The sequence below is a fragment of the Tiliqua scincoides genome, chromosome 3 (assembly GCF_035046505.1).
Source record: "Tiliqua scincoides isolate rTilSci1 chromosome 3, rTilSci1.hap2, whole genome shotgun sequence".
Classification (NCBI taxonomy): domain Eukaryota; kingdom Metazoa; phylum Chordata; class Lepidosauria; order Squamata; family Scincidae; genus Tiliqua; species Tiliqua scincoides.
This window is the reverse complement of record NC_089823.1, coordinates 129,922,138-129,941,550: the sequence shown is the minus strand read 5'-3', so window position 1 is coordinate 129,941,550 and position 19,413 is coordinate 129,922,138. Positions and strand designations below refer to the sequence as shown.

At 41.9% G+C, this 19,413-nt stretch overlaps 1 protein-coding gene across 5 annotated transcripts in view; it reads right to left on the bottom strand.

The window, feature by feature from the left end:
* LOC136644534 (WASH complex subunit 2A-like) overlaps positions 1 to 19,413 on the bottom strand; it is a 43,664-nt gene that overhangs the window by 21,379 nt on the left and 2,872 nt on the right. For 4 of the 5 annotated variants that reach the window (XM_066620503.1, XM_066620499.1, XM_066620502.1 and 1 more), the window contains exons 3-14: positions 18,001 to 18,066; positions 16,843 to 17,013; positions 15,048 to 15,141; positions 13,899 to 13,957; positions 13,631 to 13,678; positions 11,881 to 11,979; positions 11,538 to 11,625; positions 10,378 to 10,437; positions 7,881 to 7,993; positions 6,312 to 6,384; positions 3,626 to 3,682; positions 90 to 248 (exon numbers count right to left, since the gene is read on the bottom strand). In XM_066620503.1, the coding sequence (XP_066476600.1) occupies positions 90 to 248; positions 3,626 to 3,682; positions 6,312 to 6,384; positions 7,881 to 7,993; positions 10,378 to 10,437; positions 11,538 to 11,625; positions 11,881 to 11,979; positions 13,631 to 13,678; positions 13,899 to 13,957; positions 15,048 to 15,141; positions 16,843 to 17,013; positions 18,001 to 18,066 (1,087 nt within the window). The remainder of the gene's footprint in view (positions 1 to 89; positions 249 to 3,625; positions 3,683 to 6,311; positions 6,385 to 7,880; positions 7,994 to 10,377; positions 10,438 to 11,537; positions 11,626 to 11,880; positions 11,980 to 13,630; positions 13,679 to 13,898; positions 13,958 to 15,047; positions 15,142 to 16,842; positions 17,014 to 18,000; positions 18,067 to 19,413) is intronic. The other variant, XM_066620501.1, reaches the window with a different exon arrangement.

Sequence of the window (19,413 nt, the reverse complement as noted above, 5' to 3'; positions counted from 1 at the left end):
CAAATTACTAGCAGAGACCTCAAGATTCAGATTATTTGCTTAACAGAAAGGGGACAAGGGGATAAAAGACTTCATTAAAAGAAGCTTACCTGAAACAGAGGATTTTTTGTTTGGCTTAAAGTCATCATCATCATCAAATAGACTGACACTAGTACCTAGTTGGGAGGCTTTATCTGAGACTGGTTCTGTCAGTTTCTTATCCTCTTTGTTCGTTAGAAATGGGGAGGGACTAAAGACATCATTGCTACCTATAAATAAGAGAGGACATGGTCAGCTGATATTTAAAGCTTGTATTATTACAGTCACTTGCATGTTTCAGTCATAGACTATTTGCCTTTTAGCTGCAGAACAGGACAAGTTAGAGTCAACAGAGTCAACTAGTTACGGTCAAATTATGGTATGACATTTGAACTCAGAATTAACAAAAAAAAATACCACTGGAAAGACAAATCCTTTCATCTAGATTTCCAAGAGAACTCTATGAATACAGAAACATATTGATAACCCCTTATGTCAGTGTTTTCCAGCACTGGCATAGCGGTGCCAATGGGACATGTGCTGCATCCTGCATTTGGGTCTCACTCACGGAGGCCTCCTCAAAGTAAGGGAATGTGTGTTCCCTTACACAGAGCTGCATTGCCCTTATGCCAGTGCTGGAAAGCACTGACATGAGGAGTTAGGATTGCACCCTTACTCATTGTTTAAGCAGCATATAAAAAAGGAAGGAAACTCTCAAATACTGGATTCCACAGTATGATGGTTATACCCAAACAAGGACAGCACTCAAATGAGCTTGGGTAGACCAAGATGCTGTCCAATCAAGATGTAACAGTTTTCACTTCTGGCTAGCCAGGAGATTTAACCCATTTCTGCCCAGCCCACATGTGTACACATTTCATCCCTGTTGCATATATGCAATTTAAATTTTATATTTAAATTTTTTTCCCAGCCGTCAATACTGTGCCATATATTTCAAGTGGCCTTCTGAAAGTAAAGTTTGGAGACCCCTGCTCTTTGTTCCACTGTACATCTGCATTAGATTTCAGACAGCATACACGAAGTACTCAACACCATGTGCTCCTATATACAACAAACTGCTAGCATTACTTTTTTTCTATACCTAAGGTACTTTGCTGTCATAGATTGCCCTTATTTAAAACAGTTGTTTTAATCTTCATTGCTTCTTAGTTTTAGTGTTTTCACCCTTAGTCTGTCCTTGAGCACTGCATTCTAAACCTAAGTACTACCCCTACTAAGATAAGAGATTTTTCAAAGATATGCTCCTCTTATATTTAGCAAGGAGAAAGTAACTGTTCCCATTAATCCCAGCATAGTGTGTTTTCCAGAGACTCTCTTTTGCATCTAGTGTTTGTTTTGTATCTTTTTAGAATGTGAGCCCTTTGGGGACAAGGAATCATTTACTGATTATGAGCCCAATCCAGAGCTTGGCGGCGCCTGCACACACTGTCACAAACATGCCGAAAGGCACGTCAGCGACAGTTACCACCGGCTACTGCCCATGCTAGCCCAGCAACAGCCAGCGCTGGGCTAGTGCAGGGTGGGCGCCCAGCCCCCACGCTCAGTGGTCTCATGGACCGCGGCAGCACGGTAAATGGGAGCATGGAGGGAGCGGGGAGGAGGCGTTCTGGGGAGGGGGGAGGCCGGCAGGGGGCAGGGAGAGGGCAGGCGGGAGGCGTTGCGGGGGAGGGAGCAGGGAGGCAGGAGGCAGGTCGGGTGGAGCTCGCTCCATCAGATCCTGTCCATTAGTGCAGGGCTCGGCGCCCTACGCAAATGGCTTTACCATTGCGGGGCTGCTTCCCTTACCTGGGAGAAGTGGACGAAAAGTCCCCTTTTCCTGAGGCGCCTCCCGCAGGGTGAGGCGCGCCCCGGACAGCTCAGGATTGGGCTGTAATAAAGCTATGTAAACCATTTTATGAATTTTTTTGGTTGAAAAGCAGTTTTGTTATATAATGTTCTTAATAAACATTACTAAATATAATCATTACTGTTGACACTCAAACTCTGAAAAACTAGATTCAACTCTTACATTTTATGAATAAAATGTAAAATACTGTCCTTCTCTAGCAACACATAAGAAAGCATAAGATGTGTTCTGGGTGCATTCTCAATTAATGAAAAGCAACAGTGAGATCCAACAGCCCCAGTTTATTCACATGAATTGACTGTGCAACCTAGAACATGCTCCTGAAAGTTCAACAATGCGCTGAGATTCCACACAAGACATGAAAGGATTACTTGGCAGACACATTTATACGGAAAATATTCCCTGCAGATAAAACATCTTAGTATCATGGTTTACACAAAACATCAATGATAGTTTCCTTCCTTGGGGAACAGACCAGACTAAACAATCTATAAGATCTTAAAAATAGTTTTTAGCAAATGCACTAGATGGACCTCTAGCTATTTCTTTTTTAAGCAAGGGGGGTGGCCAGGCATTGATACTGTCCCTCAAGCTCTACACAATATTAGCAGTTTGGCAAAATGCATATGACTTAATATATTTAATAATAACTGGCAGGTAAAAGAGCAGTAGTATTCGTTTTGATTTCCATTTTTTTTAATCAGTTCCTCCAATTTCTATCATGACTGGTGCAAGACTTTCACCAAACAGTTTACTTCCCAAGAAGGAAGTAGAGAAAGATAGGCCATTAACTATAAATCCCCCTCCCAGTGTTTGAGCCACATTTTGGGACAAATACAGGACAAGAAGGCACTAGCAAAAAAATTGCAAATAAGCTATAGATAAGATGCACTCTGCTGCTTTGATCAGCTTTTTCAGCCCTTTCCTAAAGCCTTTAGTCTAGGAGGGAACTCAGGTAGCAGTGACCAGGCTCACAACACAGAAGATCTAGGGAGTGTGGAGTAAGCAGTGCCCACCCCCAAACGCCTAAATGATTGTGTGGTAGGTAGCCCCATTCTTTTTGTCAGCAATTCTGTGTCCTCCTTGAGGGACCATGGCTTAACAGTTAACAGCAGCCACAGATACTACCCACCTTCATCTGCAATGAGGAAAATTATGAATGTATTTTAGATCAATAGTAAGGCTCAATAGGCATAGCGATGCCTTCTGAACTACGTCTATACTGCAGAGCATACACTGGAATCTTTTGCAATGGCAAAATAATGTGAAAGTCGGGGCAGATCCGGGGGGGGGGCATGGCTGCATGTGTATCCCCCAAATTGTTGTATCAGCAGGAAGGGCGCCTACTGGAATGGGGAGCAGCCCAAGTCCATCCAGGAACCCAGGTCTTCCCAGCTGGTAGATCTGGGCTCCAAGTCTAGGTGGGAGCCTAGGTCTACCAACCCAGCAAACCTCAGCCATGGTGGCTCGTAGATCTGGGCTCCGGGTCTGGGCAGCAGCCCAGGTCTACCCATCCAGCAAACCTCAGCCATGGAGGCCAAAGTTCAACCGGGAGCTTGGATCTAACAGCCTGGTTGACCTGGGCTCTGGAGTTAAGGTAGTACTCATGCTCCCCCCCCCCCAATACAAACACTGGATCCACCCCTGGTGAAAATACAACATCTTAATTATTTTAGGTCAAATTCAACATTTCAGAAAGAAGGTTCTTGCAATCAATAAGGCCCCCCAATTCCCCAATACCTGGAAAGAGAGAAACTGCTCCAGCGGGAACTTTTCTTACAGCTTTTGATGATGGCTCTAGAAAAAGTATAATACGGTTAAGTGACACAGCAAACATTTACTTCACGCACCTAATTCTGATCAACTATAAACTGGAACACTAGAAGGAGCATGTTTTCCAATAACTGATGGGGGGAAAAATTAATTTACTCGTACGTGTGTTTTAGTGAAACGACCTTTCTTGTCTGACTGCACAAACTATCAGTCCTCTGACTGGAGGAATGTTAAAGCACATGCAAGGGGAATAATCAGACATGTGGCTTTTTCTGTTTTCATATGTACCTTTCTGGCTGACATTAAAACATTCCCCACCTCAGTCAGAGGCTGTTTCAAGTCACATTTTAGAATATGTGTATATCTTAAATATTTGGGGGTACATTTCATGTTCCTCTCTTGAGGAAGAGAAGCACAAAGATCCAATTTTCAAACGTTTCAATTAACTGAAGAATGTTGGACTACATATACTGTACACCAAATTTAATCTCTCCTGCTAATAAGGCAATAGCTAAATTTCAGGATAATATTTTTTGTTCCTTCCCTTATTAAGGAGAGGCATACAAATATTTCCTCTTCAGATTTTTTTTAAAAATCCAAGTACCTTGAACTGAATGTGTACCAGTTTCATTTCTAGACTGAATGTGCACCAATTTCATTTCTATTGCTAATGTGTCAATACTCTAGCACAGAAACAGCCCAGAAACAGATGGGACAGATTCTGCCTCTTCACGTTTTGAATTGGGGGAGGTGGCACATACATGGATGTTTGTGTGGCTATCCCCTTTTTATGTCAATTCATTTGAATTTGTGCATCAGCGTTAAAAACACACAGAAAAATTTATCTATTTTGGGAGTTGGAATCTAACCTTTTGATGCAGAATAGCCTTTACAGCAATACTTCTTTTATTACTACTCTAGGGCAGTATCTGAGAATAACTTTGGCTTTAAGTAGGTCACTAGCTCACTATTTTTGTTTAAAACACCTGCAGTATATTGACATATTAAATGGATATTGCTGCTGTTTTCACATCTTTTAACTGCACCAGTATTGTTTTAATTGGTTTCATTTAATATTTTTATTAACTGTATTTTATATTTTATCTTTATTGTTGTACACTGCTTTGGGCACTGGAAAAGTGTTTCAAAAATCTTCTAATTAATTGTTGAAAGGTATTGGCAGGTTAGAAAACTTTAAAAGTTTTTGTTCTAATTGGATCAAATATCACAGATAAATATCAGACAGCATCTTGCTTAGCATCTACTCTCCTGCTTAGAATTAAACAGAAGTCAAAGCAATTTAAAATAGATGTTAAAAAATCAAAAAGAAAAAAAACTTACTGAACATTACTGTAGCACTCCTGTCTTTCTTTTAAAGATTACAAAACTCTTGTGAACGGGAATATTAAAATTTGGAAAAATGCTGTAAGCCACTCTGTGGCCATGGGAAAGAGCATGATAAAAACCAAACAAAACAATACATAAATTTCCTATGACATGTGATCCATGGCCATCCAGGACATTGTGAGTGACAACAGTGAGGCAGGGCTTCCAGGTATCTTGCCCAGCAATGACATCATCACTGGGCAAGCACAGTGTCATGAGAACAGGCTGGTAACACAGCCAGCCTGAGTCATGATGATTGAGGTAGGAGTGGTAGGACAGAAGCTACAAAGGGAGAGGAAGCCCAAACACAGGAGGTGGGCAAAGAAGAGAAGGCAAGGATGAGAACAGACCTGAATGGAAGGATGGAGAAGGGGTGAATCAGGCAAAAGAAGGAGAAGAATGGGGTGGGAACCAAGAGGATAAGGGACACAGTGAGGGGAAAGGAGGTGAAAACAGGAAGAAGGTGGTGACAGACAGGTGAGGAAGGAAGCGAGGACCGGAAGACAGAGGCATGGAGCAGAGAAGGGGGAGACGGCTGGAAAAGGAGAAAAGTGAAAGATGAAATGCCATGGAGATGAGGAAGAGAAGTGGGAACAGCCCAGGCAGGCTCTAGAACCACCCCAACTCCCATCACCTGTACTTGGTCCCACCTAGACCTCAGCAACCCAACCCTAGGCCAGATGTGGATTCTAAGAAGGTGCGACTATTGACCCTGGCTTCTTGGTCCCAGACAAAGGTCACTGTTAGGCAATATGAAGGATAAAGACACCACAAAAACCAGACTACCAGATCCCAAGAGCTTGTCCCTGTCCTACCCCATCCTGCCTTTGTAAAAGGAACCTGACGCTAAACACTTCCTAACAACATCTTCCAGCCTCCCCATCTTCTGTATGTCATTCATGCCCTCCTGGAATGTGGAACTCCCACCATGGGACAGAATGGAGAGAGAAGGGCCCCCCCCATGCCCACATTCCAAAAAAAGGATCTAAAGCCATAAATACATGGAATTATATACAATATAATAATCCATAAATAATATGGAACCTGAAAATGCAATTCAAAAGATATACTGCACATGCTGACTGATGTCAAACATCATCTAACCACAAGACTCAGAAAACGTTTTATCTGAACATTACAGTTCATCTTATTGGCTTCTGACATGCACATGCTCCAAGCTTTTTGATACTGATTGACACTTGTCCATCATATGAAGGAAACTTTCCCAGTAGTACAGAAATGTGTTCCATGCTTCCTAAATCCTCACCGTCATTTATTGGAACTCGTGCTTCTTTTTCCGTTGCATCTTCCCCTTTCGGCAATTCAGCAAAAAGGTCACTCTGGTTGAACACAAAAATTAACAGAAGTATTTGTGATAGTTATTGTATGAGCTACAGGAACCAAGTACTTAAGACTAAAAACACTGAATAAATGTGACTTTTCAGAAACATTCTTCATAAGGGATTGTATCAAGAATTATTTTTCTAATTAATCTAATTTCTAATTATGCTACATTCACGTTCAGCAGCAGTGCACCTTTGAGAACCCAGCCGCTGAGCAGCAATGGCAGGATATAACTATTTGCTTATATGTTCTGTTTCTGATCTTCAAAATTGTTATCTGGTTAGCCACTGTGGGAAACAGGATGTTGGGCCAGACGGATTTTTGTTGTGATCCATCAGGGTCTGTCTGGCATTGAACTTACTGGGGGCAACTCCACCTGCGCTGGCATCGGGTTGCCTCCCTTCCCTGGATCCATGGGGGTCCACTGAGAAGGCCTGGCGCAGCATAGGCACCCACACAGCAACTAGGAAGCACCTCCTTCTCCCCCGATGCAGCTGCACACGCCACCAAGACAACACCTCCACCCACTGAGGTGAAAGAACAATATCCCAGGTCTGGGGATGGACAGGGAAGGCAGAGAGGGAGACAGGGAGAAGAGGACCTAGCTCCACCCACGCTATGAGGCAGGTAGTGGAAAGCTAGAGCAGCTGACAAAGGCAGAGGAGTTTTGAAGACACAAAAATGAGTGTGGAGAGTGGGTTCTGGGAAGGGGAAGACGTGGCAGAAGACATATAGCCAACTGGGAGACAGCAATGAGGCGGCTAAAGTCTGGGCTTCAGAGGGTAACGGCCTGCAGCCTGGCAGATTTGTATTCCAGATGTCTACCTCTGGCTTCAGGGACAGATCCCACAGAGAGAACTGGAAGAGGATGATGGGTATAGTAACCCCCTCCTCAGAAGCCCTTCAGAAGCCTTGCCAAGCTCCACCCTGCCCAAGGCTCAGCCTCCTGCCTTCAATGCCAACTGGTTGTAAGGAAGGGCCCGTTCTAGCCAGCAAGACCCCTTCAAGTAAGAGCCCCAGGCCACAGGTGGAACATTCCTACAGGTTCCTTCATATGGCACTCAAAGTTATGAAGCTGTAGCACTATTACAGTGTCTTTTTCATTGAGCCATGTTTGAAGAATCAAGGAAACAGGATGAGCTATACCTACAATGGCTTTTAACTAATTACTCTGACTATCACTGGGAGTTTCCTCAGGGCCTAAGCATAATTCTCTTTATAAAAGAGCTGCATTGGAACTGGTTAGATGTATTCTCAAGATTGACTGAAAACAGTGATGAAGCTTGAGAAATTTGGGGACTTGTCAATGGGTTTTGGCTGAGAAGTCACACGCACAACAAGCTGAATACTGAAATAATTGTTAATTGTGTCTGATGATGTTCTCTTTGCACCAGCAGGTAAAACACAGTGGAGCAGAACTAGAGCAGAAGACTAATGTTTCTGAGCTCTTTATGCCTGAATATGTTTAGGAAACTGATCATCTGTTACCAACCTCATCATCATCATCAAAGAGTCCTGTTCCACCACTGAAAAGACCTCCTTTAGAGGAAAATGGTGAGAAGTCTTCATCAGTCAACTTGGGAGGCTTAAATATATCCTCATCATCTAATGAGAAATAATATATGCATTAGTGTAAATGCTCACATATGTATCTTGCCCATTCCTAAAGGAGATCAGGGCAACTAACAAAGGCTTTCTTCATCCTGCCTCCATTACATCTTCTCAACGATCTGTGAGGCAGATGGAAGGTGGCAAAGATTTATTGTCTGTTGCCCCAGAGAATAGATCCAATGTGCTTAAGCTGCAGGAGGGGAGATCTCCACTAGATATCAGGAAGAGATTCTTAACGGTAAGAGCAGTTTGGCAATGGAACCAATTACCAAGGGAAGTGGTAGGAATCTCCATCACTGGGGATATTAAAGCAGAGGTTTGACAAGCATCTTTTGGAGATGCTCTAGAGAGGATTTCCCTGATTCAAGAAGCAGATGCTCTAGAGCAGTGATTTTCAATCAGTGTGCCAAGGCACACAGGTGTGCCTTGAGTTGTCTACAGGTGTGCCACAGGAATATGGGGGAGGATCATTTATTATTTGGGCCATTGGGGGATGTTAGCCCACCACCAGCAGCATGGTGTGCCTTGCCACTCATCAAAAAACTGGTGGTGTGCCTTGACAATTTTAGCACCTTGTCAGTGTGCCCTGAGGTGAAAAAGATTGAAAATCGCTACTCTAGAGAGATTTTCCTGCTTCAAGAAGAAGATAGCACTGATAGTCTCTTCCAACTTTATGATTCTATGTGGCTCAGAGACAGACAGAGTTACCCAATTAGCTTCATGGCTGAGTAGGGATCTGAATTTAGGTCTCCACAGTCCTAATCCAATGCTAAAGATTACACTATGCTGATTCTCACCGGATTCTCAAAGGAACACAAGAAGCAGGCCTATATCAAGTCAGACCATTTGGCCAGTTATTGCCTACTTCAGTGGTACTCAAACTGGTGGGTCACGACCCACCAACTCATGGAAAGGTCCCCCGGTCCTCCCGAAAGGTCCTCCTGAAAGGGGAGAGGCAGTGAAACAATCCCCAGGATCATGTAGCTAACTGGGGAGTAAGGGGGGAGCTTATATTCATGGAGAGCTGCTGCAAGCTGCAGGAGGTTCAGGGAGCCCTACACAGCCCTCTGCAGGGCTCCTTAAGGTTTAGAATGTTCAACCAGAGTGAATACAAAGCACTTCCTATTTGTGAATGCAACAAGGAAGTGCTTTAAGATCACTCCATTTGAACATTTAAAGCCTGGGGGAGCCCTGTGGAATATAATCGCCCTCCTTATACCCCATTAGCAACGCAATCCTGGGGATTGCTTTGCTGCCCTCACCCCTTCCCCCGCAAAGTCTTACCTCAGGAGTAAAATTCCTGAGAAGTTTGCAAACCACTGATCTACTTTGACTGGCAGCAGTACTCCAGATCTCAGGGAAAGATCTTTCCTATCACTTGCTGCCTGATTATTTTAGCTGCCAAGAATTCAATCTGGGACCTTCTGCAAGCAACACATGTGCTTTACCACTGAGCTATGGCTTTTCCTAGATGGAAGCCAAAAATTATTCCACAGACAAAACTGTCCTAACTGAGGGCCCTAAATTCCCTACACTTAAATAATGCACAAGGAAATAGAATAATGCACAGTTGTAGTTCTAGCAGTACAGTGTAACGGAGAGAATAGACTAACAAAGTCTTGACCCTTTGACTCAAAGTTCAAATTCAATTTAAACTGACACAGGACCCAATTCTGTATAACTTTCCAGCAGCTGTGGCAATGGGACATGTGCTGCATTCTGGGGAGGGAGAGGCAGTCACGAAGGCCACCTCAAGCAAATGTTCCCTTACCATGAGGCTGTATTGCAGCTGTATCAGCACTGGAAAGTGGGATAGAATTGGGCCCTCATTGGGCAGCTCTAGACAAGTCAAGCTCTTTTACAGTTTCTCAGTTTCCTACATGTACAGCGGAAGAAACAAGAACCTACAAATACAACAAAGAGGTCACATTTATACTGCTCCCTAGAGAAAAGCCTTTAGGAGTAACAGCAGCCAATCCAAACGCTAGTTACTGTAAGATGTGCAAGTATGGCTAAAACTTCTCCATGTGTCATCTCCTCCTCTACCAATAATAAGAAGGCATCTAGCATTTTCCTAAGACAGAGGACATTAAGGCCACAATCCTAACTCAACTTTCCAGCACTGACATAAGGGCAATGCAGCTCCTAGGTAAGGGAACAAACATTGCCTTACCTTGAGGAGGCCTCCATGACTGCCCCCCAACTGCAAGACGCAGCACATACCCACTGGCACAGCTATGTCAGTGCTGAAAAGTTGGTTAGGATTGCGCCCTAAGAAATTTAGACTAGGATTGACTCAGTCATGTACACGCCATCTTCCTGTGCATCAGTTTCAGTCTCCCTAAAGGAATTTAGCAAATGGGGGAGAAAAAACCTACCATCGGATGGAATGCCAATTTCTTCCTTGTCTTTCACTGCCATCTTCGTTTTCGTATCTGCTGATTGTTCAAGCAGGCAAGCTTAATATACAACCAGTCTACATTCTTAGCAAAAGCATTATTTATTTCATATATAACATCAAATAAAAAACCACATTTTATAACTTTTCTTTTTAAAAATCTTATAGAGAGACAATTTTCTCCATTCTGGATTATGGTTCACCACTCTGCAGTTGTCCCATCAGCAGTAGCCTCCTTGCCCAACCATAGCAGCATTCATTCAAACTGTTTCAAATTATACAATACACGAAGGCACAGGAGAATGCACTTGCTTCACGGAGTGTCCTAGGGGCCTTCACACCTCCAGCTACAGGTCTCTGGAACCTAAGCATTTCAGCAAGAGAACTTACTATAATTCCCATTTAGGTGCAAGCTGGATACTTAGCTAGGTATTCCCTGCGGGGCCAACTAATCAAAAAGTAAGTGATACCATAATCCAGGGGTGTCAAACTCGTTTCATAAGGAGGGTCAAACGGCATTCATGATGCCTGCTGAGGGCAGGAAGTGATGCTGTTAGGCAGGAAGTGATGTCATTAAACAACTCATAACCAAAAATAAGCACTTTTTCTCACTTAGGAAATCATTAACTACAAATGACAGAAAAGAAAACACAAATCTTTTATCATATTTCAAGATGCGGGAGAGCCCAATTTTCATGGGGGATGCCTTTTTAGCAGTAACACCTCAGCACTGCTCAGCAGCTGAGAGCCTGAGGGCTGAATAAAAAGCTTCCATGGGCCGCATCCGGCCCCCAGGCCTTATGTTTGACACCCCTGCCATAACCAATCCCACAAACGCTTTCAGGGTGAAGGCGGTTTAGTTTGAGCTCTTATACCCAGGCCTTAAAAGAACAATTTATACGGTGAAAAGATTGTATCTGAATAGAATATTTCTCAATTTCTTGGTCTTTGGCTTGAAATTTACAGCACCGCTCGTAACTCTGATAGTAGCTACAGACCGCTTTGAATATTAGTAAAAAGATTAGGTATAAAGGGAATTTCAGGACAAAGCAAGAATACCCATCCCAATGAGAATGTCTCACTCTTACACTCACTGGCCTCACAGGCCACAGGACAAAAAAGTAGTAAGAAGTCACTTACACAGTTGCTCTTCAGTTTGTTTATAAGGCACATCTCCTTTGATACGAGCTGTAAGCTCATCTGTAAACGAAGTGGGCCTTTTCTTTCTCTAAAACAGCAGGAGGGAGAATGGAGAAAAAAAAGACACACATATATTTAAGTAGCTAGCTAACTTCAAAAATGCTAGAGAAGAACTTAATTTCTTAGAAAGTTCTAAGAAATGATGATCAAGTTCTTGTTTTTTGATTAACATTGAACATACTATTACACTGACCCTAACTGGGATTAAAACCAGAACAAAGATTTGCTTTGGAACAGTTTTCCTGCATGAAGGTAGCAGCCATGCCAAGCAACAATTCCTTACCAGCCTTGCATTTTCTTCTAAGTCTTCTTCTTCTTCTTCCCCTTTTTCAGAGTCACCAAAAAGATCATCATCATCTTCATCACTCATCAGTGTAATTCTCTGAAAAATGATAAATACTATATCTCATTCTGCATTCCATCTCAGATAGAAGGTTGCTTTTTAATGAGATAGATTTAGCCAGTTTTAAAGTCATTGTCAGGAAGTACCTCCTTCGCTGACAACAGATGCATCCAACCAGAATGTTCCAAGTTATATGACATGTGATTTCCTATCTTCTCTTCCCTCATGTTCTGTTCTCCCTAAAGCCTCTCCCAGTGCCTGAAGTCAAGCTACTGTATTATTTGGGTTCAAGTGTCTTCCTGCTAAGCCCAATTCATCCAAATCCAAGTATCATCATCATAGTCAGGGAGGTTGGAAGAGAAGCAAAGGGAGAGGGGAAAAAAGTCTTGTATCTGCCCCACTCCTCTCCTTATTGCCATATCCCAGAAGTAATGCAAGAAGACCATGTGCCATAATGTTAAAATGGAGGATAGTTTTTTTTTTAAATAAGTATTTAAAACGCACAGTACCTCTGAACAAACAGACAAAATCAAAACACAAGAAATTGGGAAAATCACCTATGCATTAATAGATACTAGCAGCTAGAGTGCTAGACTGCTGGGGAAAAAACTGGGGAGAGGGGGATTTAAATTCCTCTCTCACCACTTATTACTTCACCACCTAATCTACCCCACAAGGCTCCTTCATAATGAAGAAAGGGGAGGGGAAAGCATGGACTCCTTAATAAAATGATAGGGTAATGAACACAAGCATTTGGTTTTTTATTTATATTTTTATCCCACCCTTCTTCCAAGGAGCTGAAGGTGATGGACATGGCTCTTCCCTGCCCCCACTTTATGTTCATAACAATCTTGTGAGGTAGATCAGGCAGAAAGGTAGCAAGCGCTAAGGGAAAATTTAAACACAAGTTTCTTTATTTCTGGTCTGATACTCACTATACTAGGCTATTTGCTCAGAGGCTCTACAAAAAATTCAGTTTTGTTGCCATTAGTAGAAAGACCCACTAAATGTGCCTTTAAGTTCTTTATTACAACTCCCATTGTGGGTAGTGACTGAGATCTGTTTCTCAATCTTTTCAAGGCATGCCTACTGGAAACTGGAATGGGTTGGGGTGGGGTTGTGTTTGAAGAACAGCAGCACTGTAATTAAAACTCACCCAAGCATGAAATTCTGCTCCAAAAGTAAAAAAATATCATCTATCATTTATGTGGAGGGATTTGGAGCTATTGCTCCCAATTTTTTTTCTTTAATTTTTGAGGAGTCACAAAAAGTTTTTACTAGGATGGATTTCCCACAAAAGTTAATGGGAGGTGAAGTCTATTTCATCCTGAAGGCCCCCTACTGGAGAAACTTCCATTTTTGTGCACAAGCAAGGGCTGTAATTAACATACGGGAACAGTATGTTAGCCATTATTATCACTTCCCATTCTTATATAGATAGGCCCTTTTCCCCATTACCAGATCTTCGATTTACCCTTTCCTCTCCTAGCCGCAGTGACACGCCTTACTGCATTGTGCAGGAGACTGGGGCTGCCATGCAGTAGGATTGGGCTTTAAATCCCAGATGTGCTGAAAGAGGCCCGTTTGTATTGTCATTCTAGTGTCAGAGCTTTATGGCCTACTCTTTACCTGCTTAGCACAGGCTTTTGATAAGCTAAATGCAGAGCAGAGAACAGAGTTGCATCCTTACCGGTTTCTGGTCTTCCTCACTTATGTTCCCAAATTCTTCTTCCAATTCCTAAAAGGTAAACACAACTTCAAAACTGAATCTGAACTAAAGAGTATTTAAGCAGTGTTAAGTGTGTTCAAGAATTTCATCTGGATCACCACCTTACCAGAGCCCATAACACAAACAGGGTTTGGGGTCCAACAACGGAACAATTTGAGATACTTTATAGTTGGAATTCTTTGTAGCTAACAAAAAATCTAGGAAAAAATTAATCCTCTTGTCTTCTTACCTCTTCATCTTTCCCTTCACTGTCAATCATACTCCCACGATCACTGTCTACAGAACCTTCTGTTTCATAGAAAAAGATGAGAAAGCAAAATTAATTCAAAACAAGATTTATATTGACATCCTCTTATTCACAATACAAAGCATACACCATGGAGCAGTTTTTCAGCCCAATCCTAACTAAAGGAAGTGTCTTCCTGCATGTGGGGGCAGATCAAAGGCACATTTCAGTTGATACAGACCCACAGTTCCCAAGTCACTTATGAAACCGATCAGTTTCAAGTTGAGGGCCTCAGCATAAACACTAAAATACCTCTAAATCCCTCAAAGAAACAATTCTGGTTCCTTCAGCATAGTTCCATCCCTAATGAAATAAGATTGTTTCTTGAAAGTCTGTTTTTGGTAAACAAAGCCAAAATAAGTAGGAGAATAAATATTAAAATGGAGTTTCTTTTTGCAAATAACTCAGAGCCAATTTTCCAGTGCCGATGCTGCTGTGCCAATGGGGCGTGTGCTGCATTCTGTGGTGGGGAGACAATCACAGAGGCCTTCTCAAGGTAAGGGAACATTTGTTTCCTTACCTTGGGACTGCATTGAGGTTACACTGGTGCTGGAAAGTTGGATAGGATTGGGCCCTCAGATGCAAGATATGAAATCTCTCCCTAAAGGCATCGGCATCTGAAGAAATTGTTCAGAGAATAAGCCACTATCTGAAGAATTTAGTCAGAGAAGAAATTGGGGGATAGACAGGAATACAGTCACATAAAGTCACAGGTGAAACAAAAAATTTCTGCGGTTGTTTTAGTGGTGACCTCCCATTTAAGACATGATAAGAATACCTCTTAGAGCATTCAGAATACAACTAGCCTAAACAAGAACCAAGTATAACAGCTTCAGTGTCTGTTATACTTGAGAACCAAGTATAACAGCTTCAGTTTCTGTTATACTTGGTCATGTACAAGAACAACAGCCACATATTTTTGAAAGTACCAAAAGGGAGTTATGAACTAATGTTATAGTTCAGTGATGTGGGATTTTCAAATCCCACTTCTACCACTAAATCTTCTAATGCATGTAGAGATGAAGTATTTGGTTCTCCGTAAGTCATAAAAAGGAACAGGATCTAGTATCCATTATGGATTTCATCACAAACCTTCACTGGAAAGGTCACCAAGCCCAACATCATCTTGTTCCATGAAGAGCTGGGAGCCAATTAAATACGGCAAAGGCCTATCAATATAAAGATCCTGTAAAAAAGCAAATATCATTTAGATCTTAAATGTTAAGCCATTTTGAAAATGAACATTTAGAAAATATAATTCAGGGCATGCAGATGAATTTATTATATATATGATACTGTATATTATATAAGAGATGATATGAATGATAAATGATAACAGGTAAGAGAAGAGAAACTGCACTAGGAGATAGGGAATGACTTATTAGTAAAAATGATATATGATATCCTGCACTCCTAAATATGTGTATACGTATGTGTGTGTTTTTATGTTGATGTAAATTCCCAATCCCAGGCTTGCAATTAGTTGCTCACATGATTACCAGTGATGACAATTGCCTCCAGGTGGTCAGGTGAATCTCACTAGTTATCACAATGTGGTTTTCTCATCACTTCTAAGCTTAGGGTGCAACTGGTTTTGAAGGTTAGAAGACTAACTGTTTAATTGTAAATGTGGAGTTTAGACTATATCTTAACAGCTGGGCAGCCCAATCCTGAGCTGCGTGACTGTGGCAGCACCGGAAATGGCTGCCACTGCATCCTGCACATTTCGGGCAGCCACTGGCAGCTCCTCAGGAGAAGGGGACTTTTGTCCCCTTCCCCCGGGTAAAGAGAGTAGCTCCGCAATGGGGCTACTCAATTCACCACCAATGAAAAGGTTGGCAGTGAATCAAGAACCTCTGTGTAGGGCGGCGGGCCTCCCTCTGTGTAGGGAGGGGGGTCCCGCCTCCCTCCCTCCCCACTTCCTCTTCCCGGCACACCTCCTCCCCACCCTCTCCCCGCCTCCCCAGAGCGCCTCCTCCCCACCTCCCCCTATACCCTGCTTTCCTCTCCACTGCTCATGACCACCGAACAGCAGAGGTTAGGTGCCTACTGGCAATAGTCCGGCACCAGCCAGCACTGGGCTACCACTGGCACTCGCCTGGTGGTAGGGCCCGCAAACACGCCTTACAGCACGTTTGCAACAGTACACACTGGCAGTGAGCCAGCGCACCAAGCCCAGGATTGGGCTCTTATTCAAAGAACCAGAAGAGTATTAATATTTTAAATAACTAAAATAAATAAAAAGGCTAGCACACACCATCTCAATAGTGCAGCCCTGTACAGAAGGTTCCCTTATTCTCCCTTCCAGACTTGGTGGCTTAGTGACTCTCTTCAGCATCAGGGATTGTTCCCAGCCCATGAGCAGGCTCCCCTTCTTTGCAATCCCAGAACTACTGACACAACTCTTACAGTCTCTACATAGACCGACTGCGTATCTGCTTCGATAGCTTATCAAGTGGCCATCTGTGCAGACACATGTAATGGAGTTCTATGCACGTGCAGAGCAATCCTGAGAAGCGTCCAAGTTTTATTAAGAATGCTGCTAATGCAGCCAATCCGTTGTTCTACCTTGCCTTACTTTTACACCAAACTTCTTCTTGAAATAGGTGCTGAAATGTACATTCAGTGAGGTTTTAGGGATAAACTGCAGTTCAGTAGCAAGGTTTTTCTTATCCATTTGAAAGGTTAGTCTGCTTGCCACACAGCAAAGCAGGAAACAAGAAAACACACACCATTTATTTTAACAACCAACACTAATAAAGTGAATAAATGTAAAGAGAATAAAAGTAAAAACTTTGGCAAACCATAAAAGCGCTCCTCCTACTACACAGTCTCTTTAGTGTGTATTCAGGGGGTAAAATCTCCTCTGCAAAACAAAATGCATTACCTTTGGCTCCAGTATTAGTTCTATCCTTTCATTAGTTTCTTCTTCAGAATCTGAGTTCCCTGCTTTGATGTCCAACTGTTCAAAGGCACTATCCAGCACCTGCAGCCCATAATTTACAGCTTCCTGGATTTTTGGAATCAAATCAGCTTCCTTCTGCTCACGAGTTTTCTCCTTTAGAATCAGAAGCACCGCATTCCAGTTAACTTTCCACATTCCATAGTTAACTCCACACCACATTCCAAAGTTAACTCCATAACACTCAACTTGCTTAAATGCAATTGCAAATATCTGGATTTTGATCAGCCTTTTGTAATTACAACAGAGCTAAATTACTAAATGTGGAGATAAAATATTCCAATTTAGCAAAATGCCTAGATAAAGTTGAATCATCTTTATTATATTAAACAACTTGTTAAATTCTTCCCCCTCAAAATGATGGGGGCAGGAGCCCTCACATATTGAATACCCACATAACTGTGTGTGTGTGTGTGTTTTGAACAGAGCATCTCTCTCATACGGTATATGAATTTTTATGAAGGAGACGAGATGTGTTGCTCCTGAAACTAGTCACTCTCTTTCACAATATATCATAGTTCTATATTACACTCTGGAAAATAATAAAATATGGCAACACGGTTAGACATGCAAAAGAGAATTACAATCTGAGAAACTAAATAGCAAAAAACTGGATCTTCAGAATTCAGGGGTACCATTCATTCAGACAGGTAGCTTTCTGAAATCTGAAAGCTCAAAATCAGAATGATTTCTCTGTACCCAATACAAATGAAATCTTGGTCATGCACAGTAGGTATTATGCTACAAATGGGGAAAAGTGAAGGACAGGGAAAAATCAGCTGTACTTTTTTTTTCAAACCATGTGGCCTCCTACTACCCCATTTGTTCACTTTCACCTTTCCATCCTCCTCTTGCTCAAACCACCACCACCAGCTGCTCACCAGCTGGACTAATGGAAAGAAGCAGCAGGAAATCTAACTAGGATCCTCCAACACCCAGCCTATTTCCCCCCCATATTTCTCCTCCCCCAATAAAGGAGGCAAGAGGGTGGGCAAAAAGGTGGTGTGTGTGTGCATGTAGGTGTATTACATTCAGACACAGAACGTTACTAATGGATAATTGTTCTTCAACTAATTCCATCACCTGTTCTGATTTGTCTCCCACTTCAGTTCTGGGGGTAGGTTCCTCCACTTCTTCATCATATACTCTCTATAAAGTTAAACAAGTATTTTCAAGTAAGTCAAAGCATCAAATACACACTGTTCACAAGTAAAGCCAAATCATCACTCTGCTTGTGTCAGCAACAACTTTCAAGAAAAAACTATTAACTGCCAAACAAGCGGTGGCTGGGGCAGCTCTATATATTTAAACCTAGAACTTCTACAATCACACAGAAGTGGAATGGGAAAACATTTAAGGATAGAAATTTTAAAAAAACACAACAGGTACACAAAGAGGTGAGGAAAACTGAACATTTCAGTATCTCTATCCCCCAGCACTTCTTTCTCAGCCGGATTCACTTCTGGTATTTGAGCTCCAGATACGATAATGTCACAGATAAGAGAAGAGGGAAATTCAACTCCCTCAACCACAGACGCCATTTGAATGCCCCCAAGCCCCACCCACATGATTTTTGCAGCTCCTAGTACAAATAAACACATCTGCCACTGTTTTATCTAGTGAAGCTCAGAAAGTGTCTTCAGAAATAAGGCATGCTTTTCTAAGCAATACTATTCATTCTCATATTTGTTTTATGTTGTTATTTTAATGTTATTAACTGTTCATTTCATTTAATTTTTTTAAGCATTTTCAGTCGATGAAAAACTTAAGAAATGAAAACAATAGGTATGTTCACATATTTATTACTGTAATTTTAATGTGGTTAAAATATTTAAAAAAATTATATTTTTTTGAATTATTCAGTTTAGGTTCTAAAAGTAATTATATTTTCCAGATACTTGTAACAATATCATTACAGTGAAAACAATAGGTAAAGTACAAACAGCTCCATTTTATTCTTGCAAACAATATCAATTTTCTACAAATATATTATGAAGTTCTACACTATCCTTTAATTGGTTTGTTAAATTCAGTAAATCAATTTTTTCCTGAATTCTTAAAAGCTAGTCCGTTCTGTACATACCAGCTTTGTTCACTGACATGCAACACTCATTTCAGCTGCTGAAATCAAGCTAAATACAAATTCTAAAGGTTATTTTTGAATTAAGCCTCAAAAATTTCTCCCAATACCACTATTCCTCAGTTTATGAGCATATGGTAACTGTACATTTCTCAGACAGCATTCAAGACCTTTTCCAGTACACCACAACTTTTGGATAGCACCATTAGATATAAATGACAAATAGCCCAATCCTAAGCTGCCTGGAGCACAGGGCTGCCATGGCACCAAAAATGGCTGCCACGGCATCCTAAGTGCATCCAAGCAGCCACTGGTGGCTCCTCAGCGGAAGCGGACTTTCATCCCCTTCCCCCAGGTAAGGTAAGCAGCCCCGCATTGGGGCTACTCAATTCTGAAGCAGCCCTTGGGCTGGTGCA